This window comes from Microcaecilia unicolor, chromosome 14, assembly GCF_901765095.1.
Source record: "Microcaecilia unicolor chromosome 14, aMicUni1.1, whole genome shotgun sequence".
Lineage (NCBI taxonomy): Eukaryota > Metazoa > Chordata > Amphibia > Gymnophiona > Siphonopidae > Microcaecilia > Microcaecilia unicolor.
The window spans coordinates 3,467,799-3,478,127 of NC_044044.1; the positions used below are offsets into that span (position 1 = coordinate 3,467,799).

The 10,329-nt window shown below is 41.9% G+C and overlaps 1 protein-coding gene across 1 annotated transcript in view; it reads right to left on the reverse strand.

The window, feature by feature from the left end:
- TM4SF5 (transmembrane 4 L six family member 5) overlaps window positions 1–8,364 on the reverse strand; it is a 43,709-nt gene extending 35,345 nt beyond the window's left edge. Inside the window, exon 1 of the mRNA XM_030188085.1 lies at window positions 7,767–8,364. Coding sequence (XP_030043945.1) covers window positions 7,767–7,937 — 171 coding nt within the window. The 5' untranslated portion in view covers window positions 7,938–8,364. The remainder of the gene's footprint in view (window positions 1–7,766) is intronic.
- Between the last annotated feature and the right edge of the window lie 1,965 nt (window positions 8,365–10,329).

Sequence of the window (10,329 nt, forward strand, 5' to 3'; positions counted from 1 at the left end):
GTCCTGTGATTCTCCCCTCCCCTCTGTGTCCCACGATTTTGGCTTCCCCTCCATGTCCAGTGATTCTCCTATGCCCTGCCCTCCCATCCGTGTCCTGTGATTGTCCCCTCGCCTCCCATCCCATCGAAATCCAGCAAAATCCAGGTTGAAGCGGCAGCAGGCAGGCTAGGCTCACGTCACCTCCAGCGTTCCCGTGCCTTCCCTCTCAGTGTCCCGCCCTCCTCTGACGTCATTTCATCTCTACGCAAGGGCGGGACAGTGAGAGGGAAGGGAACGCTGGAGGCGAACTGACGTCAGCAAGATGTTACGAACCCAGACAACCAGCCAGCCAGAGAACCCTGAAGTACAAATTATTATATAGATAACATACTGTGATCTGTCATTCTGTTCTGTAACAAACATTCATCAGTCATTACATATAATAGTATGTAGCCATCTGTTAGTATATATCTAGAATAGGTGTTTATTCACCTTGATTTGTGGAATGTATCTCTTTAATCTCTTTCTAGGTCCTCTAGATCCTTCACATCAGGGCTCACTTTTTAATCAGAAAAATATCCAAAACAACGGCACAAACGGGCAGATGGACATTGTTCTTGCAAAAACATCCAAATTGCTATTTTTGAAACACATTTTAAAGATGTTTTTCTTTGCAGTTCACAAGGGGGAGAGTTGGGGGCAGCATTTTTCTGCCATAATGGAGCAAAGCAAAAATATCCAGGGCTAAAGGTTGGATGTTTTGGTCTGGACCTGTATCAATAAGTCATAAAAATGTGCCCTAAATGAGCAGAGGAACACTGGAGGGATTAAGGCATGACCACCATTACTCCCCCCAGTGGTCACTAATCCCCTCCCCCCCCCCCACAGATATGAAAGAAACAGTATATAACAACCTCTATGACAGCTTCAGATGTTTTGGCCAGTCCTATTAGAGCAGCAAGCAGGTCTCTGGATTAGCCTAGTGGTCGGTGCAGTGCACTATAGAGAAGGGGACCCAGGTCCATATCCCATTCAAACACACTTGTGGTGGAAAGTGTGAGCCGTCCAAACCCTACCAAAAACCTACTGTACTCACATATAGGTGACACCTGCAGACATAAGGACTATTGTAGTAGTGTACGGTTGGGTACAGTAGGTCTTTTGGTGGGTTATGGAGGGCTCACCATAATATAAGGGAGTAGAGGTGAGATGTTTACCTGATACCTTTTATGTGAAGTCAACTGCAGCTATTTTAGAAATAAAAGGCAGATTAGTCACTGGATGGTAATTTGTAACAATAGTTACTTGCTGAAGAATCCTTGACCCTTGGACATATGATTATATTTTTCCATATTGATGGGATTTTCCCAAGATGGAAACTGGAGTAAATCACTTGAGGAATGACAGTACTCTTACTCCCATTCACGTGCTCCTTACTCTAGAGCAGGGGTTCTCAACCCAGTCCTTGGAGCACACTGAGCTAATCAGGTTTTCAGGATATTCACAATGAATATACATGAAATAAATTTGTATGCACTACCTTCATACTATGCTAATCTAAGTCGTTGGTGAGGCCCCACCTGGAGTATTGTGTTCAGTTTTGGAGGCCGCATCTTGCTAAGGATGTAAAAAGAATTGAAGCAGTGCAAAGAAAAGCTACGAGAATGGTATGGGATTTGCGTTACAAGACATATGAGGAGAGACTTGCTATACCCTGGAGGAAAGGAGAAATAAGGGTGATATGATACAGACGTTCAAATATTTGAAAGGTATAAATACGCAAACAAATCTTTTCCGTAGATGGGAAGGCAGTAGAACTAGAGGACATGAAATGAGATTGAAGGGGGACAGACTCAAGAAAAATGTCAGGAAGTATTTTTTCATGGAGAGAGTGGTGGATACTTGGAATGTCCTCCCGCGGGAGATGGTGGAGTTGGAAACGGTAACGGAATTCAAAAATGCGTGGGATAAACATAAAGGAATCCTGTTCAGAAGGAATGGATTCTCGGAAGCTTAGTGGAGATTGGGTGGCAGAGCCAGTGGGGGAGGCGGGACTAGTGGTTGGGAGGCGGGGCTAGTGCTGGGCAGACTTTTACGGTCTGTGCCCTGAAAATGGCAGATACAAATATGGTATTATTGTCAGAACTGTCCTGTTCTGCAACAATATCATGCCTAGGAGCACCTTGTTCCCGGGATCCTCCACTGAATTTATTGAAGCCAACACGGTTACCACCACCCATGCCGCCGCCGCCGCTGCTGCCGCCTCTCCCACCACGGCCCCTGCTACTGCCTCTCCTGCCACGATCAAAGCCGCTGCCATGGCCCCCGAAGCTGCCTCGGCCCCGGCTTCTGTTGTCTTGTTGCCCTCCATAACCACCCTGGTCTTGGCCACCATATCCACCAGGGCCTCCGCTATTACTGCCGCCACCACCACTGCTGCTGCTCATAGAAGACTGGTCTTGACCATATACTCCAGCTCCTCCATAGGACTGTTGCTGATTACCATAGCTAGGCTGTTGCCCATAAGACTGCTGCTGCTGTTGGCTGCTGTAGCCCCCACTCTGAGGCTGTCCATAGCTAGAGGACTGGGAGCTGCTCCCGTAACTTCCAGTGGTGGTGCTACCTGTTGGCTGCTGACTGTAGCTATGGTAAGAAGACTGCTGTCCATAGGAGGCCTGAGATGTCTAGGTATTTCCGTAACTGGAAGTTCCATTTATTTATTTGTAGCATTTATACCCCGCTCTTTCCCACTCAATAGCAGGTTCAATGCGGCTTACAATGTATGGGTACAGAGTTATAGCAAAGATTACATAGTTGTATAGAGTAGAAAAGAGGAAGGGGTGTGGGGGAGGGGTTGAAGTATGGGTAGTGTTAATGGTGTGTATTAGGTGCTTAAAATTAAGTTGGGCCGTTTGGATAGGCTTGTTGTGTGGATGAAGTGTTGTATCCAGTATTTTGTGACTGTCCATAGGAAGAATTGTAACTGCTCTGTCCATATGATGATGTGTCTGCTGATTGCCCATAGCTGCTGGAGCTCTGCTGCCCATAGTGCTGGTTGGTTTGCTGGGAATAACCTTGCCCAGGCTAAGCAGAATAGGCCCCATAGCTCTGAGAAGACTGCTGAGAATAATCGTTAGAAGCCATGATAAAACAGCTTCTGCTCCCTACCGCGTACTGAATGACCGCAACTCCGGCTGAGTTGTCTTTCAATCCCTGCTTTGCTGTGCATTTCTTAGTTCGCTAAGACGGGACCATTGTCTTTCAATCCCTATCGGCGAAACATGGCCACTTCAGGTTTCTCTTAATAAATCATTTGATATGGGACCTATATCTTTTTTTTTTAAATTACATTTGTACCCCGTGCTTTCCCACTCATGGCAGGCTCAAAGCGGCTTATATACATGGGGCAATGGAGGGTTAAGTGACTTGCCCAGAGTCACAAGGAGCTGTCTTGGGATCTGTTCTGTTTTTTGGCTTACATTTGTGGGAGCCATGAGCCTCCCTTGCCTCCCAGCTAAGCAGCTGATATAATTGATTTCTCCACTGCCAAAATGCAGGACGCTGCTCTGAAGTCCAGGACTGTAATATGCTTTTTGCACCAAAAGGCACATTTTGCGAAATAGTAAGGTTCCCTCTGTATTCTTTCCACTAAAAGTTGGTAGACACTTTTAATAAGTATATGTGTGTCCAGATAGACAATCAGCTGTCATTTTAAAAAGTTTCAGCTGAAGTTAAAACATGTTCTTGATTGGCCAGTTTTTACTTTTGTTGTGTTTGATTTTAATTTTAATTGATATTAATTTACTGTGTTCACTGCTGTGATACAACTTCCAGTAGTGGTATATCAAATTTAATAAACACACAAACATAAATATTTGTAGTTGCAGTACTTTTTACTCAAAAAGTATTATATTAGGCACTTACTTTTTTACTTTTGAGTACATTTTAAATATGTTTTTCATTGTACTTTTTACTTAAGTATAGTAATATGTATTTATTTTACTTTTACTTAAGTACTTTGACCTAGTACTTTAAACAACACTGTGCATAATGCCATCAGTAACAGAACTGGGGAAGGTAGCTGGTAGACAGAGAATGGGCCTGCCCCTACTGTTTCCTTTGTTTTTAAAGAGTGGTGCTAATAGCATTCCCTACGCTAAATATCCAGTAGCTGAGTAAAATTCAGAGTAGCTATAAACATGCAGATAAACTACAGATGAACAAGTAGGGAAAACATAGAGTGTTTATGTTTATGTGTGTGCATGCCTGTGTTTGCATATCTCTAAGACATGCTCAAAGGGAAAACGTTTGCTCAGCTCAACTCAGTCCATACAGGGAACATTGGTTTGGGTATTGCTCCATTCCAACCGCCTGTCCCCTCTCTTCTTCCAGTCAGAGACATTCAAAGAAACAGCACAGATGCACATGCACATAGACATAGAAAATGATGGCAGATAAAGACCATGTGGCCTATCCATTTTGCCCATCTATGAATTTTTACTATCCCATCCTCTCCCCTAGAGATCATTGCCCAATGCATTTTTGTTTGTTACATTTGTACCCTGCGCTTTCCCACTCATGGCAGGCTCAGTGCGGCTTACATGGGGCAATGGAGGGTTAAGTGACTTGCCCAGAGTCACAAGGAGCTGCCTGTGCCTGAAGTGGGAATCAAACTCAGTTCCTCAGTTCCCCAGGACCAAAGTCCACCACCCTAACCACTAGGCCACTCCTTGAATTCAGATATAGTTCTCATCTCTGCCATCTGCACTGGGAGGCTCCTCCAAGCATCAAGACAGACCCCCTCGGCACTATCCAGGTACTGCCAAAGCAGAGCCCAGGTGGAGTTCCCAGTTACCCATTTATCAACTATATTTAGTCCACTGAGGGGCAATTCTATAACGTAGATGCTATCATTTACATTCCCAATATGCAGATAAATGTTTAGAATTATTACTTTTTTTTTTTTAATTAGGCTTTATATTAACCACCTTTATGAAGAGATTCACCCAAGGTGGCATACAGTAGGTATAGCATGATGTAAAATTTCCATTTTTGTTAACTGCATAACAATAGTAAAATAAACAAATAAGCATAAATACAATCACAGAGATAAAATTGGAGACAGGGCAATTGAATTCCAATAATAGGAATAACATGATACAGTGTAAGAAATATACACATTAAAATAGCAGAATAGAATGATCATAAAACAGAAATATTATAAATGTCTACAAGGTACAAATGATACATCACAACAGGCAGCTTAGAGGCGCATTCATATAACACTGATATGATAAACGCAATGGTCCCGATATTCAGACCATGGGAGATAGCTGGACTGTCTCCCTCAGTCCACGCTGAACCCGGATACTCAATGCCAGGCCATTTCTGGTGACAGGCATTGAATATCTGGGTTTTTATCTGCCAATCTGAAGATAACCGCCTCTGTTGATATTCAGACATAGCTAGTTATCTTTAAACCAGCCAAAGATATACCAGGGTTTGATGCACCAAACCCAGTTTAAAAATCGGCAGATAGTTGGTTATATCACGTGATATCACCAGTTATCTGCCAGCTGCAAACCACAGATATTCAGTAGAGATTAGCTGGTTATCCCTCACTCAATATCAGCGGATAGCCAGTTAAATGCTATTTAACTGGTCAGCATCCGTTCTGACTGATTAAATAGCACTAAATATTGAACGGAATGTAAGCAAAATGCAAACAACATACTTTAATAGGTATACATTAAAGCATTCAAATAACATAGATAAGATGTTGATGATGTCAGTACAACACAATGACACATCTTAATACGCAACCGAGAGGGCAAAAGCAGTTGAGACATTTAGGTGCTCATTTTCAAAGCGCATAGACTTACAAAGACACATAGAAAGAGCCTCATAGACACATAGAAAGACGAGTGGAATAAAGTAGTTGGAATAAACAGATTGGATAAATTGAAGGCAAATTATGTGGTCAGTTGAAGAAGGTATTTAGAGCTGATCTTAGTTACAAGATGTGTGGAAAGTTAGTTGATGCCAAGTATGTACAATACATACACATGTAAATGCCAAAAGTCCGTGCAAGTGCTGCAGGATAGGAGGATGACAGATAAGCTCTGGATAAAAGCAGAATATAAATTACAATAAATGAAAATGAAATGAAAGGGAGCAGAATGTGGTAAGATAGGAAAATAGAATGGGTGTTTTGTGGAAGGAGAGTTGAATTGGTGCTAAAGGCAAGAGGGTAGAATGGGGTGTTTTATGGCCCAAGAGAAAAACAAATGCTGTGGCTGGAAGGAAGATTTCCAGGTCATGTCTTTCTTTCTATTATTTTAAAGGCTACCCAGAGACCAGATTTGGCTAAACAGGAAAAGGATGTTTTAGAGTTGAAATCACAGCAAACAACAATGCTTAGACTTGGTTAATTTAAGGAGAAAATCAGAAATGCTGGAAAATACTTCAAAATCTAATAATCTGCGTTTTATAAATTTTCCGCGACAACCACTTATCTCCCCACGGGAGATGCTAAAAAATTACCTCAGAGAAATTCTAGAGATAGAAGATAAAGATATGCCACCCTTTTCACAGGTTTTTTATATACCTGTGAAGGGTTTGGATCCTTTACAATGGAATAATATTCAGAATGCGCAGCCATTGGATGTTTCTGCCCTTCTTGAAATGTCGGATTCACAACAGATAACACCAACTACTATGTTGGCCACAGTAGCGTTACCTTCGGACAAGATCTGGATTTTAAAGAAGTTTTTTCAGAATAAAGAAAAAACCTTTCGTGGTTTGCAAACTCGTGTTTTTCCAGATCTAGCGAGGGAAACGCAAAGGCGACGACAAAAGTTTTTACAGATGAGACAGGAGACACGTCAACTTGGCGCAACTTTTTACCTTAAATATCCTTACAAATGTTTACTCTCCTATCAAGCGTGAAATATGTTTATTTTGATCCAGACCAATTGTCATCTTTTTTAACATCTAAGAGAGCTCCTAGTTAAGTAAAGTTGAATAGAAACTCGTCTGTATCTCAAAATTTGATTTATAAAGTTTATTACCTGTTTTCTCCTATTTAGGAATCTTGGACTCCTGTTGTGGACTTTAAATGAAGCTATAATATCTAATTTGTGTTATGAATAATATCTTTAGATTTAATTGAAATAGTGGATTTTTCTTTACAAGTTTATACTTGTTTACTATGTATAAAAACGATAAATAAAATATTAAAAAAAAGCAGAATATAAATTACAATAAATGAAAATGAAATGAAAGGGAGCAGAATGTGGTAAGATAGGAAAATAGAATGGGTGTTTTGTGGAAGGAGAGTTCAATTGGTGCTAAAGGCAAGAGGGTAGAATGGGGTGTTTTATGGCCCAAGAGAAAAACAAATGCTGTGGCTGGAAGGAAGATTTCCAGGTCATGTCTTTCCTTCTATTATTTTAAAGGCTACCCAGAGACCAATGCCTGGCTCCAGTTCAGAACCAAAATTTGCAGCTACAAGTAAGACTGAAAAACCATGAGAATATCAGTATAGGCATATCCACTTATCTCAGCATAAAGCCGAGTGGCTCTGAACAGTGGGCAGCTAACACTTAAGTAATAGTAAAGGGTCTTGAAAAACTTCAGGGTAACAATAAGAGGTCTTATGCTATGAATGAAAACACCCAGCCTGCTATATCCAGTGGAAGGGTTCTACTTTGTAAGCCACAGAATTATTCCTGAAACTGTATTAGATAGGTAGTCAATGAATCTGATTTATAAATATATTTACTTACGAAGAGGCCTCCACCTATGATCCCTCCCATCAGCCAGACCTGGATGGTGATGTGTTCTGTCTTCTGCGACTCCACATTTGGAAACATGAGCAGAATGTTGGCAGCGATGCAGATGAGGGCCATGGGAATCAACATCAGCCCAATCAGCCGAGAACACTTACCAGTGCACATCTTGTCTGCGAGAAAATGATCCCTCCACTATAACCTCCAAAAAAACACTGAGGCAACTGTAGGGAGGACACACAAGTTCCTACAAAACACTAGGCGACAACAGTGGAGAGGCTAAGAGCTCAGATGAGTCAATGAGAAACAGAGAAACAGAAACCACTGAGAGATGACAGCAAGTAACTGAGATAAGTCACTAAGGCTCAAGGACTGTTGAGGGAAGACTGTAAGGAGCCCAGATAAGTCCCTGTGAAACATAGACAATTGCAGGAAACCCAGCTTAGATCCCAGGAAACAGGGATCACTGAGAGACAATCACAGAGAGGTTAAGAGCCCAGGTAAGACCACTTAGAAACAAAGGTGCAGAGGCTAAGATCCCAGTACCACTCCTTACATTATCCTAGGTCTTTTCTGACACCTTTGGATAGCTCGACAGCTGTGGCCAGACATTGTTTGCTCACAGCTAACCAAAAGGATCAAAGTGCAGAGAAGTGGCTGCTTCATTTATCCTATTGAACAGAGATTGTAATTATTAATGGAGAAAGATAACATTATTATCAAAGCAAGATGTGCAGCATTAAACTTAACAGTTTAGCTATTTCTTTTCCTTATGTTCATAACTCTTCTCCAAGGCTGAAGGCTGTGAAGGGTAGGAGAGGAGAGGAAGGACAAGGAAGATATACAGATGTTTAAATATTGAAAGGTATTAATAAAGAAAAAAAAATTCCAGAGAAGGGAAAATGCTAAAACTCGAGGACATTAATTGAGGCTGTGGGGTGGTAGATTTAGGAGTGATGTCAGAAAATTATTTTTCATGGAGAGGGTAGTTGATGCCTAGAATGCTCTCCCAAGGCAGGTGTTGGAGAAAAAAATGGTGGCACAATTCAAAAAGGCGTAGGATGAACACAGATGATCTCTAATTAGAAAATGATTGGTATGTCAAGTGGTGCTTAGATGGCAACTCTGGCTGTAAAAACCAAGGCCAGTGCTGGGCTAGCTTGTACAGTTTATGTCCCGCATATAGCAATCCAGTTTAGGTTGGGCTGGAGAGGGCTTCAATGAAGACCAGTAATTTGGAATGTGAGGACAATGTCAGGCAGACCTGGAGTCCAGGTGTGCGGATGTTATAATGCCGTTGTATCGCTCCATGGTGCGACCGCACCTGGAGTATTGTGTTCAGTACTGGTCTCCGTATCTCAAAAAAGATATAGTAGAATTGGAAAAGGTACAGCGAAGGGCGACGAAAATGATAGTGGGGATGGGACGACTTTCCTATGAAGAGAGGCTGAGAAGGCTAGGGCTTTTCAGCTTGGAGAAGAGACGGCTGAGGGGAGATATGATAGAAGTGTATAAAATAATGAGTGGAATGGATCGGGTGGATGTGAAGCGACTGTTCACGCTATCCAAAAATACTAGGACTAGAGGGCATGAGTTGAAGCTACAGTGTGGTAAATTTAAAACGAATCGGAGAAAATTTTTCTTCACCCAACGTGTAATTAGACTCTGGAATTCGTTGCCGGAGAACGTGGTACGGGCGGTTAGCTTGACGGAGTTTAAAAAGGGGTTAGATAGATTCCTAAAGGACAAGTCCATAGACCGCTATTAAATGGACTTGGAAAAATTCCGCATTTTTAGGTATAACTTGTCTGGAATGTTTTTACGTTTAGGGAGCGTGCCAGGTGCCCTTGACCTGGATTGGCCACTGTCGGTGACAGGATGCTGGGCTAGATGGACCTTTGGTCTTTCCCAGTATGGCACTACTTATGTACTTATGTACTTATGTACTTTTACGGTCTGTGTCCAGCAAATGACATGACAGATTCAGATAGGATGGAGTGGGCTTTGACGGCAACTCCAGTAGTTGGAACATAAGGACAGAACCGGGTGGACTTCTACGGTCTATGTCCCAGAAATACCAAAGAAAGACCGTGATCAAGTATATAATCTCACATTCATTGTTGATTTTAATCTTGAATTGATAATGAATGTGACTGTTGGGCATACTGGATGAACCGTTAAGGTCTTTAACTACCGTCATTCACTATGTTACTATGTTACGAAGGGGTAAGGCAGTCCCCGAGGTCTTAAACAAAAGAAGAAAAAGGACACTGATCACCCCCCCCCCCCAATATTCAGTGCTATTTAATTGGCCAGAAACAGCTGCAGACCAGTTAAATAGCGTTTTGGCACCTAACCGCTAACATTCAGTGTGAGATAACCAGTTATCACTACTGAATATTGCCAGTTAGTGCCAAAAAGATAACTGGCTATATCACACGATAATCAGCAATATTCAGCGCTGACCAGCTAAGTTTAGTGGCCAAATCAGACCGCCTAAATAGCAGTTCTATCTTTGGCCTCTGTAAACTTAACTGACTAGCGCTGAATATTGACATTG